At 37.6% G+C, this 27069-nt stretch overlaps 1 protein-coding gene across 2 annotated transcripts in view; it reads right to left on the reverse strand.

The window, feature by feature from the left end:
- Positions 1–27069, reverse strand: part of Ascc3 (activating signal cointegrator 1 complex subunit 3) — a 267615-nt gene that overhangs the window by 21413 nt on the left and 219133 nt on the right. For both annotated transcript variants that reach the window (XM_031347189.1, XM_031347190.1), the window contains one exon: positions 5121–5345. In XM_031347189.1, the coding sequence (XP_031203049.1) occupies positions 5121–5345 (225 nt within the window). The remainder of the gene's footprint in view (positions 1–5120; positions 5346–27069) is intronic.

Raw genomic sequence — 27069 nt, forward strand, 5'->3', positions numbered from 1 at the left:
CTCTAACAATGGATTAGTGGAGGCACATAAGCCTGCAAGGTAATTCTTGCCACTCCTGAAGTGGAAACTAAAGAATCAGGACTTTAGCTCATAGCTGGACTAAGCCAGCTGGAGACCCATCTCTATGAGCTACATTAGAACAAAAAGGAAAAAATACCAGATTGACGATGAAATGCTGTGTTTTCAGAATTAATGTGAGTTAGAGAAAATACACTGAATCATGTGATATGTGGCATACATTTATCTTACCAGTTGTTATTAAAGAAGTCAAAGTATAATTTTGATCTTTAGGCTAAGAACTGTATCAATGAACTTTAGACTGCCCCAACTGGGTATCCATCCCATATACAGCCACCAAACCCAGACACTATTTGTGTGAGCATCCTTACAGTTCTCTTGCTTTGCTTATAAAGAGGGCTGACGGAGTACAGCAAGCACCCAGATTTCAGACTAAAGCACAAGATACAATAGCAGGAAAATGTGAAAGAGTCAGCATCCTGAGTGGCTTTTCCTAGCCAAGCTGGGACATTCTGAAAAACAAATAATGACAGCAACAGCAAACATCTTACTTAAAAGAATATCACAAGTACTTTGGGAGTGTACTTGCTTAAACATATAAGAAATGAAAGTAGAAGAGGAGAATATTCTTCCTTACTGTATAATTCCAGAATGACGGGACAAAAAAATCAAGAGTATTAATTGTATTAGGTATTATATACCTCCAATAGATGTTGAAAATAACACATGTACATACATGTACATGTATCCTTACTTCACCATGAGGCCACTTGCTCAATCATGTTCATTGTTGCTCTATTTATAAGAGTAAGAAACTGAAAACAAGCTAGATGTTCCTCAACCAAAGAATAAAGAAAATGTGATACATTTACAAAATGGAGTATTATTCAGCTATTAAAAACAATGACATCATGAAAATTTCAGGCAAATGCATGGAACTAGAAAGATTATTCTGAGTGAGATAACCCAGACTCAGAAAGACCAACATGGTATATATTCACTTATAAGTGGATATTTGCCATAGAGTAAATGTTATAATCCATAAGTCCAAAGAAGCTAAGCCACATGGAGGGCTTAAAGGAAGACACTGAATCTCATGGAGAATTGGAAACAGAACAGAAATTATGGGCGGATGTAAGGAGTGGACTGCGAGGTGTGGGTATGGGATCAGGTGGAGGGAAGATGAAGGGAGAGTACCAGAAGAGACAACTGGAACTGGGGGTGTGGGTGACATCTTTGGGATGAACTAGAAACCTAGGGCAATGGAAACTGAGGAATCTAAGAGATGATCCTAGCTAAAATTCCTAACAAAGAGGAACATGGAGCCTGAACCAGCCATCTCCTATAACCAGCCAAGACTTCAATAGAAGGATTGGGACACCAACCCAGACACAAAACCTTAGGCCTACAATTTGTCCTGCCTACTAGACATGCAGGGGCAAAGATGGAGCAGAAATTGAGGTGGTGGCCAAGGAGGTGGTCCAGCTTGAGATCCATGTCATGAGAGGGAGCCTACCCCTGACATAGTTAATGATACTCTGCTATACTGCAGACAGGAGCTTAGTATAATCATCATCAGAGAGGTTTCACCCAGCAACCAAAGGAAATCGATGCAGAAATCAAGAGGCAAATATTAGGTGGAGCTTGGGGAGTTTCGCAGAAGAGGGAGAGGAAGGATTGTAGTAGCCAGAGAGGTCAAGGACATTATAAGAAAACCCACAGAATCAACTAACCTGGGTCCACAGTGGTTCACAGAGACTGAACCACCGACCAGAGAGCTTCAATGGGACTGACCTAGGCCCTCTGCACATGTATTACAGTTGTGCAGCTTGGTCTTCATATGGGACTCCTAACAGTGGGAGCAGGGTCTGTCTCTGACTCTGTTGCTTGCCTCTGAGTCCCTCTCCTCCTACTGCGTTGCCTCGTATAGCCTCAATAAGAGAGGAGGCGCCTAGTTTTACTGCAAACTTGAAATGCCAGGGCTGGTTGATATCCATTGGAAGACTTCCTGTTTTCTGGCGAAATGGAGGAAGAGTGGATGCAGAGGATGGGGGGAGGGGGATGGGAGGAGAAGAGGAAGGGGAAACTGCTGTTGGGATGTAAAATAACTTAATTAATTAAAAAAAGAAAATAATACAAGGGTAGAATGTAGTGGCACATGTTTTTAACTCCAGTACTCAGGAGGCAGAGGCAGGCATATGTGTGTGAGTGTGAGGTCAGTCAACCCCAGCAGGATATTCGTAAGTACAACTTCCTACAAGATATTTACTAAAAACAGACAGACAGACATAGCTTCAGAGTGAGGGGGTGGTGAGCTTCTGTCATCAGTAGTGGGGGCATCTGTGTCATGAACTTCTTGAATGTGATTCACTAACAGGGCAAAACACCCCTCTCTGTTGGGAACAGAACATTCTATGGGACATGAATGCAACTGCAATCAAAAGGGAGCACTCACTAGGCAATTCAAACTTTGGGGAACTACAAAATTATGGCTAAGACAGCCAAGGACACTGCGGAGACAAAACAGATGAAATGTGGGATTCTGGACAAAAACAGAGTTATTTGGCTGAATGTGCAAAAGGAAAGATTCATTAAATTGGTTATGTAAGATAAACTTTATGCATGATATTCAGATGAATACTATAATGTTAACTAATTCATTTGCAAAGATAAAAATTTACTTCAACTTAGTGGTTAGATGGCTTAGTGGTTAAGAGTACTGACTGCTCTTCCAGAGGTTCCTGGGTTCAATTCCCTGCAACCCACATGGTGGCTCACAACCATCTGTAATAGGATCTGATGCCCTCTTCTGATGTGTCTGAAGACAACTATAGTATACATAAAATAAATAAATTTTAAAAAAGAGTTTACTTCATTTTGTACCTTTCATGCAGGCTTCCTAAGCCCAGTATTCATGAACTGTCATTGTGGAAAGGATAAAAAAACAATGTTGTAGAAAACACAGATGAGTACTCAGGACTGCAGCAGAGAACTCAGAACTTGTAAAGTGTGACAAATGAGGAACAGTAAATCATCTTCCTAGAGAGGCCGATCACGTGTTAGCTACAAAAATGTGTTCAAAACCCTGATGTGTCAGAGCTTCATTCTCTCTGCATTGCTGATACCTGGTGCTTACTCTATGTTGTATGGTAACTATTTTTGAATAAAAATATGATAGGAGTGCTTTTAATTCCAGGAGGCGGAGGTGGAGGATGAGGCAGAGGTAGAATTCAAGGCCAGTCTGGACTACATAGAAAGTTCCAGGATAGCTAGGGCTATATAGAGAGACCCTGTCTCAAAACAGCAGCAGCAGCAGCAGCAACAACAAAACAAAAAAGCCCAATCAAACAAAGAATAAAAATATTACAGATTTTATTACAAAATACTCAGGCATTTTAGAAAAGCATAAAGCAAAAACTAAAAAGCATAATAAACCTGCTGTCAGATATGGATGCTGTAAATTCTCTCAGTGGACCCATCTTAGATCTTTTCCTAGAGGTAGCAATATATTTTCCATATATGTGGAACTGTCACAAAGTACAATTATATGAAAGGTCCTAGGCTATTTTTGAACTTTTACCATTTTAAATAATGTCCTTGCACTGATGCCCTCAGATAGATTTAATGTACCTTTAAGAACACTTTTAAAAATCACAGAAATGTTTAAAAATGTAAAATGTAGAATGTTAGATCTCTCATAATTCAATTTTGTCACCGGCATACATGCTTCATCAAAACCTAATCTCCTGTGGTTTTTCTTAGTCAAGAGCAGCTTCTTTCTTCCAGCTGTTCTGGAGAAGCCCGGAATTCCCCTCAGTTTCACATGCCTGCTAAAAACTCCTGTCCACTCCCTGTCATTCAGCCAGCCCTTAAAAAAGGTTTTTAACCAGTAAAGATCCAACAAATTCTCATGCACTCCAGCGACCCATCGTATGCACACTTCGCTGATGCGGCTTTAGACTCTAAGGCTTATGAGGACATCAAAAACCTGTTATAATATTCTTCCTTTTAAATTACATTACAGCAAGGACAGATTTTCTTCATATATTTCAATAAAACGACATTACAACAAAAGGAGCTAGGTGACCATTTATTGCTTTGGATATTGAAACATTTTGTAAAATGGAAAACAGGGCCATACTTTTTTACTATTATTTGTGGGTTTAGAAAGCATTTACTTTTTATAAAAATTATGGTAACATATGAGACTATTACTGTTATCTTCAAATGAGGTATTAAATATTTGAGAATATTGATAGATATTACTAACATCACTAATGAACTAATGTTCCTATTTTTCTTCTTTAGAGAGAAGTCTAAAATTCATTTCAAGCTTCAGCAACTTCCTGCACAGGCTGACCCTATCTTCTCCACCATTTCCAATTCTAACTCTTTCTGGGCTACTTCTAACCATCTCATCTTATTGCTTCTCAATAGTCATTTTGATTTTCCTTGAGGAGACCAGGAGGCTTCCTACAAGAGAGCGTCAGGAACCATTTTGTGTCCAGAACACTCCAGCATCATCCCTCAAAGCTCTACGATTCTACCTTCTTCTTTCTCGTTTAGCTTTTAGAAACAAGGTATTTCTTCATTAGGCAAGTGGGTAGATTTTCTCTTTCATGTTTCCAACTCAAGATTCTCCTGTCTCTGCTACTTAAGTGCTGGGAGTGCAGATGACAAAGGCCTTGACTTACATTTTTAACTGATAGTCTTGGCCATCTTGAGTCATAAAAGTATGGATTCTTCTATTTTCTTACCATATACGCTCAATGAATATACATGTTCCTGGAACATCCTTTTCCTTTAATACATTCTGCTTAAATGGGACTGGAACTCGCTTTGCTGTTGTTTTGTTTTGCTGAGACAAGGCTTCTCTATATAACAGCCCTAGATGTCCTGGAACTTGCTTTGGAGACCAGGTTGGCCTCATAGAGATCTGCCTACCTCTATTTCCTGAGTGCTGGCATTATTAACATTTTTATATTTGCTTTTCCTTAGAGAAGTATTGATTTGATTCACCTGGTGGTTTCTCAACAATGTTAGAATGAAAACATCTTAAATGTAACAAAATTAAAATATAGATATGAGAAAGGTTGCCATACCTGACACACTCTGAGAGCTTGGTCTAAGACTGTTTTGGTATCAGTATCATAATCCGGGCAGGGCAGCATGGCTCTGCTGAGATGCGCCTGAAGCAAGAGATGGGCTTTGGTGTGAGGGCTGTCAAATGAATGAGGATTTAACTCAATGGGAAGACATTTGGCCAATTCATTATTCGTATGGTCCTCATTGTGTCTTACTGGCAAGTCTGTGTATTCTTCCGCATCCTGCAAAACAAGACAAGTTTCAACTTAATAATAAATACCATAATCATTTACATACTTTTCAGTGATGATAATTTTGTGGTCTGAGAACCCAGAGCATTGTGCATTCTGGGTAAGCACTGTACCTCTGAGCCACATCTCTGGCTGTGGTTAATACACTTTGATTGTTTCTTACGCAGTACTTGAGGCCCTGTTTGAGGCAGAACTGGGGTCCTATGGCCACAGATGGTGGCAATAGAAACTGAAGGAAGATTTCCAAATTCTTTTAATAAAGCGACTATTATCCCAGTACCAACATATAATAATAAAAACAGTGCACAGACACACACACAGAGACACACACATACACAGACAACACACACACACACACACACACACACACACATACACGCAAAGACACATTGATCAGTAGAATTAATTAAAGAAAAAGACATAAATACAGAAACATATGGATACCTGTCTTTTTAATAGAGGTCATAAATACACACTGAAAAGAGCTTCTTCAACAAAATGGTGGTATTAAAATTGAATGGCTGCATGTAGAAGAATCCAAACAGATCCATACTTGTCACCCTGCAGAAAGTAAATTCTTCAAAGACCTCAACATAAGCCAGATATACTAAACCTGATAGAAGAGAAAGTATATAGCCTTGCATGCACCGGCATAGGACAAGTCTTCCTGCACAGAACACTGTTAGCACAGGCAGGCACCAAGATCAACAATTAATAAACAGGATGTCAAGAAACTGAAAGTTTCTGGATAGCAAAGAACACCATCATGTCGACAAAGTGCCAGCCTATAGACTGAGAAAATATACATATATATATATATATATATATATATATATATATAAAATATATATGTTATATATATATAATATCCAAAATATATAACCAACTCAAAAAATTAGGTATCAAGAAAACAAATAACCCCATTATAAAATGGGGCACAGATCTAAACAGAAAATTCTCAACAGAGGAAACTCACATGACTGAGAAATAGTTACAGATATATCCAACATCCTTAGCAACTAAGAAAATACAAATCAGAACTATTTTGAGATTTCATATTACAACTGTGAGAATGGCTAAGAGCTATAAAACAGGTGACAGCTCATGCTGGGATTCATCCATTGCTGGTAGGAAAGCAAACTTGTATAGCAACTGTAGCAATCATGTGATGGGTCCTTAGGAAGAAGGGATCTATCTTAAGATCCAGCTACCATTCTTGGGCATATACCCTAAGGATGTTTCACCTTACCAGCGAAATTGCTCAATCCTGTTCATTATCGTTCTATTCATAACAGTCAGAAACTGGAAACTTAGATGTCCCTTAACAGAAGAATGGATAAAGAAAATGTAGTATATTCATACAATGGAGTATTACTTAGCCATTAAAGATGAAATGATGAAATCCATAGGTAAATGGATGGAACTAGAAAAAGCTGAGTGAGGTATCTCACACCCACAGAGACAAACATGGATTCTGTTTGCTTACATGTGGATATTAGTTGTTAAGTTAATGATAACCAAGATATAATATGTAGAATAGTCTAAGGGACTAGGAGAGACAGATAGATCTCATTAGGGAAGGGAAGTAGAACTGAAAATTACAGATGCATGAGGAGGAGGCTAGAAGGGGATGAGCAAGTGGCAAGAGGAAGGGAAATGGGGATAAGGGTGAGAATATGGGGAGAGGTATTTAAAATTAAGGGCTATATGAGGGGTAGAATTGAAACCAAATACAGCAGAACTTCCTAAATTATACTCCTGAGAAGACGATCTAAATGAAATTACCAAATAACAGGGAGACAGAGCCCCATCTGGTCATCTCTTGTTACCAACTGAGGCTGCCACTCCCAAGACTGGTGTACATCTAATTGTATTATTGGTCAATGGGGTCTTGTGGGAACCCCCAAACAATCCTCAGATAATAGGCTGTTGCTAAGACTATAGATTGCTGTCTACAAATCAATAGCAAGGCCTCATTGCTGATGAGAGCATCCAGACAACTAACTGACAATGGAGAAGTAGAACGTGTGCCTACATAGAGTCTGCACCTCTACATTCTAGCTTCTTTGGCACAGGAGGGTACACTGCATGGCACCCAAAGAGAAACATAAACACTAAGCTAGCCACAAACCCTATGATCCACAGTGGTGTCCTGCATGAAAGATATGTGACAGCAATGGTGGCACGAGGCTTGTGGGAATAACCAACTCATATCTGATTTGACTCAAAGGCTCACTTCATGGGGTGCAACCCATTGCGAGACTGCTTTGGTTATCAAGAACCTGAGACTAGATGGCCCAGGGACTTGGGGAAAACCAAATACTGCTGCTCTTAGAAGAATAAAGTAGCAATAACTCCCAATGACATCCTGCTATGCTCACAGATGACTGCTTTGTTCTGCCATCATCAGAGAAGCTTCTTTCTGAAGTATGTGGGAACAAATACAGAGATCCACAGCTAGACATGTAGAAAATGAAAGACCAATTTGCATTCTTCTACATGCTAACTGCCAGTTGATCCAGCACCATTTGTTGAAAATGCTGTCTTTTTTCCACTGGATGGTTTTAGCTCCTTTGTCAAAGATCAAGTGGTCACAGGTTTGTGGGTTCTTTTCTGGACCTTCAATTCTATTCCATTGACCTACCTGCTTGTCACTATACCATTACCATGCAGTTTTTATCACAATTGCTCTGTAGTACAGCTTGAGGTCAGAGATGGTGATTCCCCCAGCTGTTCTTTTATTGTTGCAAATAGTTTTTCGCTATCCTGGGTTTTTTGTTATTCCAGATGAATTTGGAAATTGCTCTTTCTAACTCTATGAAGAATTGATTTGGAATTTGGATGGGGATTGCATTAAATCTGTAAATTGCTTTCGGCAAGATAGGCATTTTTACTATATTAATCCTGCCAATCCACAAGCATGGGAGATCTTTCCATCTTCTGAGATCTTCTTTGATTCCTTTCTTCAGAGTCTTGAAGTTCTTGTCATACAGATCTTTCACTTGCTTAGTTAGAGTCACACCAAGGTATTTTATATTATTTGTGATGATTGTGAAAGGTGTTGTTTCCCTAATTTCTTTCTCAGCCTGTTTATCCTTTGAGTCTAGGAAGGCCACTGATTTGTTTGAGTTAATTTTGTATCCAGCCACTATGCTGAAGTTGTTTATCAGGTTTAGGAATTCTCTGGTGGAATTTTTTGGGTCACTTAAGTATTCTATCATATCATCTGCATTCTTATCTTCTTGTACAAAGCTCAAGTCCAAACAGATCAAGGAACTCCACATAAAACCAGATATACTGAAGCTAATAGAAAAGAAAGTGGGAAAAAGCCTCGAGCACATGGGAACAGGGGAAATTTTCCTGAACAGAACACCAATAGCTTGTGCTGTAAGATCAAGAATCAACAAATGGGACCTCATAAAATTGCAAAGCTTCTGTAAGGCAAAGGACAGTCAATAGGCCAAAATGGTAACCAAAAGAGTGGAAAAAAGATCGTTACCAACCCTATATCCGATAGAGGGCTAATATACAATATATACAAAGAACTCAAGAAGACTCTAGAGAACCAAATAACCCTATTAAAAAATGGGGTATAGAGTTAAACAAAGAATTCTCAAATGAGGAATACCTAATGGTTGAGAAGCACCTAAAGAAATGTTCAATATCCTTAGTCATCAGGGAAATGCAAATCAAAACGACCCTGAGATTCCACCTCACACCAGTTAGAATGGCTAAGATTAAAAACTCAGGTGACAGCAGATGCTGGAGAGGGTGTGTAGAAAGAGGAACACTTCTCCATTGCTGGTGGAATTGCAAGCTGGTACAACCACCCTGGAAATCAGTTTGGTGGTTCCTCAGGAAACTGGACATAGTACTTACTACCAGAGGACCCAGTTACACCACTCCTGGGCATATACACAGAAGATGCTCCAACATGTAATAAGGACACATGCTCCACTATGTTCATAGCAGCCTTATTTATAATAACCAGAAGCTGGAAACAACCCAGATGTCCCTCAACAGAGGAATGGATACAGAAAATGTGGTACATTTACACAATGGAGTACTACTCAGCTATTAAAAACAATGACTGTGAAATTCACATGCAAATGGTTGGATCTAGAAAATATCATACTGAGTGAGTTCGAAAAAAATGTTTTTGCTATTCTGTTTTTTTTTTCCCCCAGATGAATTTGAGAATTGCTCTTTCCATGTCTTTGAAGGATTGTGCTAGGATTTTGATGGGGATTGCGTTGAATCCGTAGATTGCTTTTGCTAGGATTGCCAATTTTACCATGTTAATTCTACAAATCCATGAGCATGGGAGATCTCTTCATTTTCTGAGGTCTTCTTGGATTTCTTTCTTGAGAGACTTGAAGTTCTTTTCATATAGATCTTTTACTTGTTTGGTAAGAGTTACCCTAAGATATTTTATATTATTTGAGACTATTGTGAAGGGTGTTGTTTCTCTAATTTCTTTCCCAGCCCACTTATTATTTGTATAAAGGAAGGCTACTGATTTATTTTAGATATCCAGCCACAACCAAACAACCCAATCATAAAATGGGGTTCAGAACTAAACAAAGAATTCACAACAGAGGAATCTTGAATGGCTGAGAAGGACTTTAAGAAATGTTCGTCTAGACTAGCAATTGATAAATGAACCTCACAAAGCTACAAAGCTTCACCATTACTGAGCAGAGCGGCAGGCTGCAGAATGGGAACAATGTTTACCGATCAGACAGTAACAGTGGGCTGACATCTAGAATATACAAAGAACTAAAAGGACTGAACATTAGGAACACAACCCATTTAAAAACAGGTATAGAATTAAATAGAGTTCTCAAGAGATAATGGCTGAGAAAACTTTAAGGAGTATTCAACATCTTTAGTCACCAGGGAAACACAAATTAAAGGTACTTTAAGGGTGGGCTAGAGACATGAACATTTATGAAATAGGACTCAGATGATCTGAGCTGGATCTGACCTGAATGCCTCTTTCCTGTTATCTAGCTTCCATAGTTTCAGAAAATAGGATGCAAGCTCAAGGTGCGGGTGGAGTGAGAGCTGGGTAGGGATGCAATTAAACGGTCCTATCCAACTGCAGCATCTATGAATCATAGCAATTACCAGCACTGCGACACATACATAAAGGCATAATAAAGAATATTCACATGTTAGTGGCAAACAATAACTTGAGTTAGTTAGGATGACGTCTTAAGTCTAACTGGACTTGAGACTTACTCTACAGGACAGAAATCATGCTTGGTTCTGGAAACCTATCTAGCTTTTCAGGGCTAGTGAGGTCATGGGCCTTAGAAAACAATGTACTACCCCTACTTTGCTATAGCAGCATAATTTGTTACTATAGTCTAAATCTTTATCCTTCTAAACATAGATATGTGTAGTTATCATTCCTCATCAAGGAAGCTCTTCTCTAAAGCCATCCCAGAAAAACACAACTAGACACAATGCAGAGATAAACAGATCATGGGAATATTGTTCCAATAGATATATATCTATACCACAGTTCCTGTGTCTATGTCTCAGAGAACACTGTAGAAGACGGGGTGGAAATACTGTAAGACCACTGATACCAAGAACTTTGCTATAAAACACATCTTCTATAAATGGTTGCATAAACAACACTTGAACAACAGCAATATCAACAGACATATTAATGTATCAATAGACATATTAATGAGAAGGAGAATTTTTCATGTGGTCCTACTCTTAAAACATGATAGGCAACTAATGACTGTTGGGAGAAGGACTAATTAGCTTTTTCAAGGGTCAAGTCCTTTTATTGATAGTCTAATGCAGAATGGTCAGCCATAAAAGTACATATGTACAAACAAAAACAGGCTCAGCAGACCATATGTATCATGGACACATACACACTTATGTAGAGTGTGGGAGAATGGGAGGGGCTGAACGGAGGAGTGAGGTAATCCAGTTTCTGTGAAAATACTACAAATTTATGCTCATTTATGGTTATTGGGGTTATATTCATAGTAGCCAGAACTTGAAAACAGTCTAAATGCCAATCAACTGAGGAATGAATAATGAAAATATATACATTTACATAATGGGATAACATTAAGCTGTTAAGAAAAAATAATTTCTGAAATTTGCAGGTAAATAAATAGACTAAAAACTATTATCTTGAATGAGGCAACTCAGTTCCAGAAAGACCAACACTGCATGTTTTCTCATATTTGTAAATGTTAGCTTTCAAGTTTCAGATATGTGTACTTCACTTAGAATATCCACAGACACTAGGTAGTTGCTAAAAGACCAGGGAGGAGGAGGAGGAGGAGGATGCTCCATGGAAGGGGAAATAAAATATAGTGTTATAAAGGGAAAAAGGGGACTACAGAATAGGATTAAATTGGGGGACCGATAGGATAAAGTGGGAGGAGCATCTAAGCGCTAAAGGCCTTTTGAAAAGCCATAAGGAAACCTACTACTCTAGAAATTTCTTAAAAGAGATAAGAAGAAATTAAATGGAGTTACCAAATGATGGGGGCAAAAAGGCCCTAAATAGTTATCATATGCTACTAAATTAAACCTTCAATCTCAGGAATGGGTTATATCTTGTTGAGTTGATGGACAAAGGGACTCCACCGGCCTTCCAAACACCACAGGCTATTGCCAGTACTATTATCCCTACAGAGCCTGAGGATAAGATCCTATTGTGAAAGATGCCTCTTATGTTGTATGAAGAAATCAAGATGGGCCCCAACTAGAAGCGTCACCCCCTACGCACTAGTGCGGTATTACATATGCTGTCAGAGGAGGAAAGGAATCAATGTCATCTAGCTATGAACTCGGAAACCTTAACAGTATTCTGCCTGCAAGATATACCTGGGCAACAGCGGCACAAATATTTATGGTGGAAATTAACTACTTTCTTCTTGGATTTAAGGCCCTCTCTATGAGATTGAACCCATAACTTACACTGTTCCTGAGGCAAGGAAAACAAGACTAGATAGGTAATGAGCTTTAGGATAAAATCTACTGTTATTTTAATAATGAACATAACAAAAAGATGCCCAAAGGCATACTGCTACACCCGTTGATCACTGCATTACCCAACTCTCATCAGAAAAGCATTTTCTTGTAGTAGATGGAAATTAACATAAAAACTCACAACTGGAAATGTACAGAGTCAGAGAAACCCTGGAGAACTGAATGGGATATCTCCACTAATCTCTTTCTCCAAGGGGCAAGGATCTATGAAGAGTAGGCAGAAAGATTCCAAGAACTAGAGGTGGTTGATGACTCCAAGTAAACACCACTTTCCAGACTCAATAGGGCTGATATATGTATGTATGTATGTATGTGTGTGTGTGTGTGTGAACTGTGTCAACAGGCACAATACATGCAAAAACTGAAGCCAGGAAAAAACAAAAAAGAAAGAAGGGGAAGTAGCTCAAAGTATTACCCCTAACTAAAATGTTGCAACCCTCCAATTCTACATAAACAGTAAGATACAATTTAAAATCCCAGCACTCCTATAGTGAGCTGGGAGGCTGTACAGGAATATCACTTGAGACTTGTGGGTCCAGTAATCTGGAATATGGAAAAAAACAGTAAGAAAGAGATTCTACCAATCAATAAATATAAGTAACTTTATTATGAAACTTGCAAAGAAAAGAAAAAACTATGACCATGCCAATTGACATAGAAAAGAAAACTTGCAAAGTCCAACATCTAATCTTAACAAAAACAGTCTCAGCAAACTTAGGAAAGAAAGGTTTTCTTTTCAATGTTGTAAATAGGATCTCAGAAATCTACAGTTAAATGCTATCTCTGAATAGTGACTCACTCTATATGTTTATCCTGAGATGGAAAAGACAGGTAAGGTTGTTCTGTGTTCTAATGCTCAGGATTGTTATAAGGGTTCCAGCCAATGACACCAGGCAATAAAAAGGCATAAAGATTGAAAACAAAGAGCCCAAACTGCCTTTATTTGATGGTCAATGTAGGAAACCTGATGAACAGAAACAGAACATGTGGTTCATTTACATAATGAAACACTCACTACTCAGCTATTAAAAAATAAAGATGTCATGAACTCTGCAGGCAAATGGATGGAAGGAACTACAAACTATCATCACCCTGAGTGAGGTAACTCAGACCAGAAGGGACATGCATGGTATGTACCCATGTACGGGATGCCCATGCTACACTCCATAGACCCACAGAAGCTAATCCATAAAAAAGGCCCACGTGAAGATTCTTGAAACTCACTTAGCAGGGGGAATAAAACAGTCATAGGAGGCAGATGGAGGGAACTGGGTGGGAGAGAAGACTGAGGGGTAGTTCAGGATCAAGTGTGGGGAGAGACAGGAGAAAGGGAGAGGGTCAGGAGAAGGAATGGAAATTGGGGACTGGTGGGTATCTCTAGAACCCATTAAAGACCTAGGATGGGGAGGCCCCCTGGGTCTACAGAGGTGACCTTAGCTGAGACTCCCAGCAGTGGGGACATGGAACCTGATGTGGCCATCTCCTGTAGCCAGGTAGAACCCCCGTAAAAGGATAAGGACACCAACCCACCCACAAAACTCTCGACCCAAAATTTGTCCCGCCTCCATGAAATGCAGGGACGAAGATGGAGCAGAGGATGAATGAATGGCCAACCAATAACTGGCCCAACTTAAGACCCATCCCAATGGCAAGCACCAATCCCTGATACTATTAATGATATTCTGCTCTGCTTGCAGACAGGAGCCTCGCTTAACTGTCCTTTGAGAGTCTCCCTCCAGAATCTGATTGAGACAGGTACAGAGACACATAGACTAGACAGAGCTTGGAAGTCTTATAGAAGAGCTGGGAGAAGCATCTAGGGCCCTGGAGAGGATAGTAACAGAAGACCAACAGATTCAAATAACCTGGACCCTTGAGGGCTCTCAGAGACCGAATCACCAACCGAAGAGCCTACATATGTAGCAGATGTGCAGTTCAGACTTCATGTGGGTCCCCCAACAACTGGAGTGGGGGCTGTCCCTAAAGCTGTTATCTGTCAGTGAATCTAGTTCCCCTAATTAGGCTGCCTTGTCTGGCCTCTCAGTGGGAGAGGATATGCTGAACCCTGGAGAGACTTGATGTGCCAGGATAGGGAGATACCCAGCAGGCTAGTCAGAGAATAGGGAAGGGGGAATGGGAGGAGAGGCTGTGAGAAGTGAGGATAGGGTGGAGAGGGGGCAGCGAGTGGAATGCAAAAGGAATAAAGAGAGTAATCAAAAAAAAAAAAAAGAAAGAAAGAAAGAAAGAAAGAAAAAATATCTGAATACCTGACAAACCAAGTGTTATAAGGAATGATAAAAATTTTGACCAGCATGCAAGGGGCTATAATTATAACCTTTTTGAAAAAGAGTTTCAAATTCTGTGAAATCTATTCTCACACTTCTCACATGACTAAGCTACTCCATTTTTTATCAGTGAGCTCAAGACAGAACCATTCAAAGATGTCTATGTAGAAGCTGACAACATCAGTAACATCATTGACAGGTGAACAGATAAACATTTGTGTTCTACTAGATACAAATTTTTTACTACTTAATTAAAAAAGGTAACTAGCAGTACATAATTATGCTAATTTTAAAAAGCTAGACCCCTTTCCAAAGAGCATTATATCCTAGGATTTCATTTACATAGTGCTTGAGTAAATACAAACTAATCTACTGTGACAGAAAGTACAGGGGCGAAGAGGAGGCTAATGTTCACATTCATGGGACTAAGAAAATGTTTGTTTTGAAATTGTACATTTCTACTTATGAAGTTTGACAACATGATGAGACAGCATTATTATTAGTTGGAATTCAATAGTATAATACAATTCAAATATTCTACTATGTGTCAATACACAATATGTATTCAACTACTGATATACAGTATATATGTATGATAATAGTATTTTCCATTTAAAAATTTCATTTTCTATTCAAATAAAAAAATCATGTGTATGTGTGTATGTCTTTATAAGCATATGTCGTCACAGGATCCCTTGGAGGCCAGATGAGGGTATCGGATCCTGGAGCTAGAGCTCCAGGTTGTGAATCCTATGATTTGGGTGTTGGGAACTAATTTGGTTCTTTGGAAGAGTAGCATGTGCTGGTAACAACTGAGCCATCTCTTCAACTCCCAATATTTTATACATGACTGATAATACTCTACCATTACTACATGCCAACTGCATATTATATAGCAGTGTAGTAGATTGGCTTCCTGCTTCAGATATTCTGGGTCAGAAAGCTGAAGATAGATTGTCCAGGTAGTTAGCTGTTTCTCTCATTTTATATTTTTGGAAGCTTCATCCTTGTGATTCCTGCATATAAGTCATATTTATTTTCTTCACAGGCCTCTGAGAAGGGTTGAAGACTAGTCATAAGTTTAAGTTGTTTAGGATTTAAAACGATATTTTAGGTCTAAGAAGGTAATATTTAGAGGAGTATAACACAAGTTAGGATAGAAATTGATTTAGATATAGAATTCTGAACTCACCAGGATATAGGAAAGATAATAGAATTCTTTCTCCTGAACTGCCAAATATGAACATATTGGGCATTCTGAATTAACTTTTACTTAATAACTTTCACAATAATTTCATAATTGTTTATAGAGTATTTTGTTTATTATAAGAGAAAGAGCTTTTTTTATTTAGACAAAAAAGGGAATTGTTGAGGTTTGATCTATTGCTATCTATTGTAATGTTAAATTCTGTACCTGAAGGTCTAGGCCTACAAGTGACTCCTCATGTTTACAATGCCTCCGGCAATACTATAAAAAGAATAAAAACAAACAGAAATGGAATAAATCAATCATAAGCAACTAGGTTCTTTGCCATGGGCCCTACAGGAATTCTGGGACTGCTTAGCTTGGCATATGACACATTACTGGCCTGAGAATAGGCTTATACAGTAAATAGAAAGGAATTTAATTGAAGTTAAACACATAGGAAAGGATATTAATTTAATTTAAACAAAGAGAGAAGGAATATAATTATATATATCTAGAGATATTAATCTCTATAGAAGGGAAAAATAAATATAAATTGCTTTAACTGTTTTTAAGTATACATGGATGAGTAAACAAATTCAGGCCTTTGATTTCAGTGTGTAGGAAACAAAGGCACAGACACAGGTTTCTGGTCTAAAGCCAACCTAATCTATAAACAAATCCAGGTCAGCTCAGACCACACAGAGAAACCCTACCTCAATAATAATTGCTTTAATTATCAAAATGAAGGTGGTTATAAGTTTGGTGATTATAATGGTATTACAAATCCTCTGTGAGAGAGGTTGAAAAGGACAGGCCTAAAGAAAAAAGAGGCTGCTAAATTGAATCAATCTATACCACTGATGAGTTCTGTTGCTGGACCTAGGTATTTTGGGAGAGAGGTTCTGTATTTGTTTTAATTTGAAGAAAAAAAAGAGTTTGGACCCCTTCCAAAGTAAAATGGATCAGACATGATAGAAGACCACCTCCTGAAGATCTTGGTTACATACAGGAAAGAAAAATTCAAGAAGAGCAAACAGGACAGATAACATGATTTGCTGATCCCTCTACATGGGAATAGTCCTTAAACTGGCCGAGACATAAAAATGTCTCTACCCAAAAGTTTAACTATACCTAGCCTATAAATCTTGATGGCTATAGAATCCTCAAAATTCTTCATGCCATCCTTTCACATGGCATGATGATTTATTGCAATTTTACTATTGATTAAACTAACTCATAAAAAAAAGACAGTTGTCTTTTACCTGCTCAAACAAGGAGCAAAAATCATACTTAAATGATTTGTGAACTTTGCACATTCCATACAAATCTTTATAGTATTTATATAGAACTAAATGTTGGTTGTAAGGCTTATATATTACAGAATGAAACACCATGAGGACAGCATGAACAAGACTCACCCTTGGTGATGCTGAAATGACCCACTATTCCAGCTCCCGGCCTGACTGATGCTGTTTCTAGAGACTTGCTTCCAGAACATCTTTGGGAATGTTTGCTAATCCCCTATGACCTCAGTTCATCCAGCCTTTCAGATGGTTGCAGTCAGGACTTCAGTTAAGCCCTGAACTTTCTCAACACATAAAGACTGGAAAACAAATGCTACAGCTAGCTTTCCTAAGACTAACCATTTTTCCCTAATTCCCCGCCCCCACCCCAACGCCAATTCACCAGGAAGGAATCATAGAAAATTGTCTTCTCTCACTGAGAACCCAGGGAATGGGGAGGCCTGGCTGGGTGTATTGGGGGGGTGGAGTGGGGACATCCTCTTAAGAGATTGGGAAGGAGGAATGGGATGAGGAACTGTTGGAGGGCAGAATAGGAAGGGGATAATAACTAGACTGTAAAAAAAAGATTGAAGATCTTTTATACATATATATATATGTTAATATTATATATATGTTAATAATATATATATTATATATATAATAAAATTATAGTCCCAATCCCTTAAATTGGGGTGTCTGGTTTTGGTTATTTTATGAATTACAGACATGTTGTCATTTTAAGGGATAATTTACAAATAATTACAGTTTTGGACAGGGAGCAAACTAAATAAGAGAGCTTAGGCTCAGGGATTTCTATGTTTCCTCTTCTCTATCCTTCTTTCTTCTTTATGTAAAGATAAGTTGTTTGAAAAGAAGAAAGGGGGATATGGTAATGTTGTAGAAAATAGACAAGTAGGGCTGGATTATTAAATTTACTCTTAAACAAAGCGTTTTATAGCCATAATCTTACATTGGTAAGAAATCTTTATATTTTGATGCTGAACTGAAGTTACATTTTCTTACACTGGAACAGAATTTATATATTGATACAGGTTTAAGGTTTTCACTGGTATAAATCTTTGGAAATTGAGGTAAAACTTAAAATTAATATTGTTACTCTTAGATAGGTATTGTGCCTATGCAACTCATTTAATAATGCAAGGCTTAGATCCAGTCCTTTTAATAGTTACTAGTACAAATTGTTTAAAATAAGTAATGCAAGTTAATAGTCAGATAATGAAACTCATGGTCATATTAGATTCTAATTTAGTTAACTGTAATAAAATGTTTTCAAGGTTATTCAACTAGTAAATAGATAAAATTAACCAATGTTCGAAAATTCAATTATGCTATATATAGATAGATGTCTTCAAAAGCATCACAGACGCACAGAATATGGGACTTAAAATCATATTATTATTTAAAAGAACTTTTGATTATGAGACAGATCTGCTCCAGACAGTAATACTATTCCACTTCAAAAAAGATACTGAGGATCAATACTTTGATGTGGAGTTTCTTCATTTGTGGCAAACTAGTCACGGGGCAAGAAATGCCCTAATTTCATCTGCAGAAAGAATGCTGTTCAAAAAGGACAACTGGACACAGGATAGTCGACTGCTAAGCTCTGCCAAGACAGGGTAAATCAGTCCTTCAAAATTCCTGCTTTACTTAAGGTCTGTCAGATATTATTAGCCAGAAGGCTGAAGATAATTTCTCCAACATTATAAGGAATACTGGGGGACAGTAAAGGCAGTCAAATGTCTCTACCAATTATTTAAATTTTGAAAGCTATGTTCCTGCATACTCAAATATATATTCCTTCTTAAATCTATGTCAGGGTTGAAGACTAGACAGTTATAGTCTCAGAAGTGTATAATGTACCTTATAATTTCCATAATTGTTATGATTGTGTTTAATTTATATCTGCGAGAAAAGAGCCTTTTTAATTGGACAAAAGGGAGGAAATGTAGTAGGTTGGCTTAATGCTGCTTGTATTTTAATAGCAATTTGGGGCCCCTAAGACTGGCTGCCCCAGAGATGAGAGAGTCCACATGTAGACACTACCTAAGTGACACTGCTCTCAGTTAATTGTGATTGGTAAGTAAAATGCCAATAGCCAATAGCTACGCAAAAAGTTGTGAGCTTTGAAAGAGGAGAACCAGGAGAAGAATAAGGATGAATAGGAGAGGAGAAATGGGAGCAACCATGTGTTAAGAGAGAGGAGAGTGTGGCCCTGAGGACTGCCCAAAGGGAGCTAAGAATAGTTCAGTTAAAATAAAATAAAAATCAGAATCTTGTTAAAATAATAACTAACAATATTTTAAATTGGTACTGTTAATAGTTTAGGAAACCATGCTGATTTACAACACAAGTTCAAATATCCAATAATGAAGACCTAATTTAATTATGTACATATAACTTCTTTCTCCTTAATGGAGTTAGCTCTTAAATATTAGGTCCATGTTTAATAGTTATGAACATGTGGACATCTTTCTAAATTGAGTGTAATTCTGATGTTCAAAGACAGTTTTCCTTTCTTTTTTTCTATTTTGAGAAATGATCACTCTCTACAGAATATCTAGATTAGAACTCACCATATAGCCCAGGCTTGCTTTGAATTTGCCGTGATCCTGCCTCAGTCTCTCATGTGATTAGAAGTGACAGCTCTGAGGCCTGGCTAAATGCAGATTTTGTAATAGTACGATGTATAAGTTAATTATCTCATTTGGTACTAAAGAAATAAAGATATGCCAGAGGAGAAACTCCCGGTGTTTAAAGTTTAAAGCCCAGTATCTGAGGAGGTCTTAGTTTATACAACACTTACTGTGCTTTGACAAGTTTTTCTGGTAACTTCAGCTTGTTTTATTTCCCAATCTTAGAATGCTAACTCCATGTAAGATGTGACTTCAGTGTTCTCTAAACTGTGCCAGTTCTGCCTGAGTGACCCAATTTATTGCTGTAATCCCTTCTTCATGAAGCTGTGGATGTACTCACTGCCAGGAGTATCAGTGTCAGAAGAGTCTGACGACAGCTGAATACATTTCAAGCTAGAAATAAGTTCTGCAGTGCAGCCATCCAAATTGTCCACAGGGCTAGATGGTCAGTGTAGGTTACCCGAAGACAGCAGTAACACAGTACCACGTTGGTACCTCTTATTAGTAAATAAAGTAATTTTTCTAAATGAAAGAGTCTTGATTTCTTTGCAAAATTTACATATACTTTAGTAAAATTTTAAGTATTTAAATTATAATGCCAAGGTCTTAGTATATTGAATAATTTTTTAAACTAAGTTTATATTCAAAATGTGTTAGTGATACACAGTGTTAAACTAAATCAGATGAGACTCTGTAGGTTAATAGGAGTTCCATATCACAGAGAACCTGTAGAATGACAATGGAACAAATATTGGGGGAGGCACATGAGAAAGGTTTGGGAAGTTATCTTTGAGCAATCTGGCTGAGCTGAAGAACAGTAAAAGTTAAAACAGACAAAGAGTGGTGGTGCCTGCCTTTAATCCCAGCACTTGGGAGGCAGAGGCTAGCCTGGTCTACAAAATGAGTTCTAAGACAGCCAGGGCTACATAGAGAAATCCTGTCTTAAAACACCGAATGGAACTGAACGGAACTGAACCAAACCAAACCAACAACCCCCCCCCCCCAAACAAACAAACAAAAACTTAACATAGCTGAGATTGGGCACAAACTTAAAAGAGGGTACTGATTCATGCCTTTAGTTCTGCAGTGCAGCCATCCAAATTGTACACAGGGTTAGATAGTCCGTGTAGGTTACTCTAAGACAGGGCTACTATGTTTCAAATGCTTGGTAACAGCATAGGCCCGAAATGCATGCACCTATCTGGTTAGCAAATAATCTCTTAGGTAAAACAGGTTTTTTGATTATCAATTTGACACAGACAACATTTTTCAGACCTTCAAAGGAGTTATTTGGCTTATAAATATTTACAAAACCCTGATTTCTGCAATTAAAAGTTAACAGTATTAAAAAGGTTTTATCATCTAAAGCTATTTTTCCTTGGTTGGCTTTTCAAGGCTGGGACAATACTAGGTTGTGAAACCAGATTCATAAACAAGCATTCTACTTTTGAGCCCCTGAATCCAAAGAACTTTTCTTTTTCTGTTCAATGTTTAAATTAAGTGGAATTCGAAGAATGTGGTAAGTAATCATTGCCTTAGTCAAATCAGCAGGGTGGATGGTGTAGTAAGGGGTAGTAGGATGACTGACCAGAGAACTGATATAGCAATTAGATCTTCAGCTCTGCTGTTTACAAACTTTAAGACCTGAAACAGACTGTACCCACTGAAGTTCAAATTCTTGTCTTAACTTGGAGCTTTGTATGAGGATTCAATGTAACATGAAGATTTTATAAGTGTGAGGTAAGCATAAATGATTATGATCTCCATATCTGATATCATACATGACATGAACTAACATGAGTCAATTCCTTAAGTTTTGGTCTATATTTTTCAGGTGTATATATTTGTTTATGGCTACATATATATATATATATATATATATATTTTATTATCTCTTTTCAACTGCCTTTACCTGCTGAACCATCTTGCTGGCCACTCAAATAATCACTGAATTTGAGTCACTGAGTCATAGAAAACATTGGTTCTTTCAAAGACAATGTGCTCCTGTTACAAGAGATAGTTAAATAACAAATATTCAGAAGTTGTATCCTCTTGAATATAGATTTTACATTGTGGGTTTTAGTCTTTAATGTCCAATAGGTCTCCTTTAAATCCATATTAGTTCAATGTTGAAAACAGTACTCGTGTGAGTGATAAGGAAACATTCTTCAATGCATCTAAATGGAGCTAACATAAGATGCTGTGTAGACAGAGAAAAAGAATCATTTATCCTCACCTGCAGAAAAAACACATAATTTTGAAACCTTATATTGTTTTCTTATCAATGTTCAAATGGTATGCTCTATACAAATGAAAAATATATTACTGATTTTTAGATATGAATAAACATATTATTACTGGCTTTTTGCTGTTATTGCTGGTGTTTTAATCATGAACCACAGAAGCAGAGTTAAAATGAAGACTGAAGACAACTGCTATTTAATCCTCTACTGCTCTGCCAGACCTCCTGTGAAAGTCATGGACATTTGTTCATGGAATTCCATTTCACAATTTTCTAAGCTCTTTAGAATGTGACATGCTTGTTTCACCACTCTGTCCCCAAGAGTATTTTATGATGATGGATGTTTTAGAATACTCACAAAAGGGGGTTTTTAAAAACCCAGTTTAGATTGGCTAGAAAAGCAGCAATTCCAGGATCACTAGAGCTGGTAAAATAATCAAAATCCTTGGTTAAAAACAAACAGCCCAACAAAAACTGTTTCTAGACATTTCTTCAGCAGGACATATAGAATTATTTACCTCCAAATTACTTCTCTAATTTTAAACAAGCTGTCTAATTTCCTGTGTGTGATCATTGACTATAAGGACGGTTCATTTTCTTATCTACATCATGTAAGTAATTAAAGGAAATTGAAAGTGGGTAGTGAAGCTTTTATGTAGCAGGGATTGAAGCTGAATGGAGGGCAGCAAGGTCAGTGGAGTCCATTATATTTTTATGTGAGAAGCTGGCTTGTTAGCCCTGGCCTTGTTTATTTAGTGCAGGCTGGACAGACTACTAACTACAAGTCTGTGTCTCTGATTTGCTCAGCTGTTTCTGAATAAAGACATCTTCCACTGCAAATGCTACATGACAGTGATTGACAACCTATGATGAACTCTGCTTGGAACCCCCTGCTACTGTTTTAGATTGCAAAAGAAAAAAAAAAAAAACAGAATAAAGAAACGCCTTTCATAATTACAAATGGTTCCTGCTGTTTCTTCAATATTTCCATTTGGCCCTTGTTCATTATAAACCTCAATCTGTTCTATAACCCCCATAAACTCTGCTCTTGGACATGAAGTAAAAATTTAAAAATATATGGATGCTACTACACTTTGCTTCTATATTTCTACTGGTTTTCAGTCTGTAGGAGATATACAACCCTACACAATGTTTGTTTCTATGATGCACATAACTTGCTTTTCTACTAGGAACAACCTGGTGTGTCTGTCCTGAATGAGGAGTTGTAGCCATCAATGGTCACTGGGGTTCAGTTACTTTCATTTGATACATAGATCTCATATGGACTTGTGGCTCTACATACATGCACTTTACAACTTTACCTTTCAGACTCCTTAAAGTAAGAAGCTAATACTTAAACACTTGTAATGTCATTAAGGCCCTTGCCTTATTAAAAAATGGATGTTTGAGTAACACACGTTCTCCCTTGGAGCTTCAGTAGTGGTAAGAGTGCTTTACCTAAGCAGAGAGATCTAGAGTGGGCTCTGCTTGGTCTCCTGAAAACCTTATGTAACAATAAACTAGTTCTTCTACATCACTGCATAGACCACTGCCTGTGCTCACTAAACTGCAGATAAGAGGGCACTTGTGCAGTGGGGATGGCAGTCTAATCAACAAGAGACTAAAGCTTTACGCTATAACTTAATCTCTGTCATGGGAAAAGTAAAACTTAAAAAGTTAATGAGTTCTAGACTTTAAGTAGCACTTGATTAATTTGTAACATTCTGAGGTGTTAGAACAAGCCAAAATTAGTTTCTCACATTCCAGCGCTGTCTTTTGGCCACTGAGGCTTTAGAAAAAGCATTTCAGTAAATTTCCCTGATAGGGACCCTAATTGTTTGCTTTCAGAAGTATTAAATTAATTGGGTATTAGGCATTTTATAACAACATTTGCTAGGGAAGCTGGTATTTACCAAGCCAGAAAGAAGATAATACGTCTCCTGTTATCTTTGCCTGTTATCTGAAATGATCTTTTATTCAAAGTACTAATGGATTAAATTATAATGCAGATATTGCTATATCTACATCAAATTGCATCAAATATATAATACTGCCTTAACACTTACAATTTGTACTTTTATTAGAATAATATATTCACACTGAGTAAGTCATATGCCAGGCTACCGAATGAGGCAGGCTTCTAAAACACAAGACATCAAAGCAGACTTACACAGAGTTTATAGGGATCACAAAACTCAGTGTAAAGTACATAAGGAATAAAGTTCATATTTCAGTTTTAAGGAAAAAGCAAAAGTACTCTAGGATACAAAAGATTACAAAATAATAAAACTAAGATTTAGTTACCTACATAATCACTTATTGTTTCAAATATGCATATAATTTATTTTACTTTAATAAAGAATGAAAATAACGCAAAGATGGAAAGTACAAATACTGATGACTATAATCGTGATTTCTCATAAGCGCAACATGTGTCTTTTCATGGTTATATGAAAACGTGTCTGATTTGTATCAATGTCATAAAACTTACAGACAAATGTCTGGCTGTCAGGCAATTTAGGGCACAGAATCTTTTGCCAAAAATAAATATGAACAAGAAATAACACCATATTCTCTCTACTGTAAGAAGGACCACCTGGTTGACAGCTGGATTTTTAAGGGATCTTACAATAGTGCCCACCAGCAGTTCTGTTGTACTTAAAATAATTTCAGTGGTAGGAATTCCATCAGAAACTTCTATTTCCTAGGATTTATAGCTAAGTCCTTAAAAAATTGCTCTTTGATGAAACTTGAAAAAAAAATACCTCAATTTTCAAGTACATAATAAAAAATGCCTTATAGCTTAACAATGTTTTGATATTTCCCTTTTAAGAAATAAAAATCTTGAAGCAATGAAGTTTGAATCCTGACAAAGGATACTGAGGTTAATGGCAATATAGAGTAACTAAATATATTAAAAAACACATAAAACAACCTATCTATGAATTTAACATGAATTATTTTATCAGCTTCCTTTTGCTTTTATAGCTTTACATATTTATTAGTAGGGACTCTCTCTCTCTCTCTCTCTCTCTCTCTCTCTCTCTCTCTCTCTGAGTCATGGTCTTACACTGCCCAGTCAGGTATTTAATTTGGCAATAAACCTGAATGGCTTTGAACTCATGACTTTATCCCTGCTTCTGTTCCTAAGTGTTGGGATTTGAAGTGTGTGCTATCATGCAAAGTTGAAGTATCTTCCTTTATCAATTGTATTTCAATAGACTATGAAAATATAGCAAATATAAAAACAAAAAAATTAAATACCAAGAGGGAGAAGCTAAGGAATATCAGTAAAGTATTTCTAATCTGTTTAATAATTTCAGAGTATTTTTGTTCTAAGAGTTAAAAAATAAATGTGTTAACAAGCTAGATAAATCTAAAAGTGAAATATCAATTTGAGCCAAATGTAGGAAGCAGAGGATCAACTGCCAAATAAATGAAACAAATACTGAGAAAATAACCACTGGAGCTAAGGAGGAGATAATGAGCCAAGGGAGATGGCTGAATGCCAGACACTCGTCTAAGGTGAGAATCAAAAGGAAAGGCATGAAGCAGGCTAAGCACACACAGGGTGTGTCTAGAGGTGACAGCTAGTCAACAGAAGAGGAGTAAGAGTCTAACGAGAGATAAAAGTTAACAATGTATAGGGTCTTGATAGTGAAATTAAAAGAAGAGTTCATTTAAGTGTGTGCAGGATAATAAGAACTCAAACAAGAGCTAAAAAGTAAAATTCCCTCTCCTACCACAGGGATAAATCTCAGAAAAAAAAAAAAGTAAAAAGGAAGAAATGAAAGAAATCGCTCATCAGTTTGGTACTGGAAATTGTGGAGAAGGGCTGGAGGGACCACTGATTCCTCTAAGCAATGCACATGACATACAACATCAACCCCTACTCTGCAAGGGCAGCAAGAGCAGAGACTCAGGTTTCTGGGCACTGAGCCTGGGGTCACAGAAGGATGACAAGAAAGAGCAAAGAAGTGAGAGGAGATTGGTGTAGGGCATGAAGGTTTAAACCATAGCAACTATGGTGCGATTCTAGAATGAAAGCTGTCTCCAAACAAGTTTGACTGAGGATGATTAAGAAATATCTAGGAACAAGAAGGCGTAAAGGTAAATACAGGAGGAGCCAATGTCAATGCCTTAGAAAAAGAACAGACTTAGCTGTGTGGTGGTGGCACACTCCTTTAATCCCAGCACTTGGGAGGCAGAGGCAGGCGGATTTCTGAGTTCGAGGCCAGCCTGGTCTACAGAGTGAGTTCCAGGACAGCTAGGGCTACACAGAGAAACCCTGTCTTGGAAAAAAAAAAACAAAACAAAAAGAATTGACTTAGATTTGCACATAGATTTTTCAAAATTAAAAGTATCAAAATAAGCAGAGTAGATGTATACTTCAAAAAAAACTTTACCAGTCCTTAGACGTGCCTGTGGATCTCTGACACTCTGGACCATGGCAGTTAAGAATACAGGAAGAGCTTTGTACACAGAGATAGGAATGGATCAATTAGCCTTCTACATGCTAACTGCCAGTTGAGCCAGTACCATTTGTGGAAAATGCTGTCTTTTTTCCACTGGATGGTTTTAGCTCCTTTGTCAAAGATCAAGTGACCACAGGTGTGTGGGTTCATTTCTGGGTCTTCAATTCTATTCCATTGATCTACCTGCCTGTCACTGTACCAATACCATGCAGTTTTTATCACAATTGCTCTGTAGTACAGCTTAAGGTCCGGGAAGAATACAGGAAGATAAGGAAAGGATAGAGAAGAAGTGGCAACATCTGGGACATCCGTCTCTCTCCCTTCCCTAGTCCCATCTTCCCTCACCCCCTCTATACCTGGCAATAAATGGAAGGAAGGAAGGAGGGAAGGAAGGAAGAAAGAGAGTAATTTAAGAAGAATGAGAGAACCAAATAAAGAGGTTTTTTTTCCATATTAGAGGCTATTTCTAAACGGTTAAAAGACATGTTTTTCTATTTAAGTTATTTGCAGTTTATAAGAAACAATGTCTTGAAAATTACTAGGAAATTTCTT

The sequence above is a fragment of the Mastomys coucha genome, unplaced genomic scaffold, assembly GCF_008632895.1.
Source record: "Mastomys coucha isolate ucsf_1 unplaced genomic scaffold, UCSF_Mcou_1 pScaffold3, whole genome shotgun sequence".
NCBI classification, from domain to species: Eukaryota; Metazoa; Chordata; class Mammalia; order Rodentia; family Muridae; genus Mastomys; species Mastomys coucha.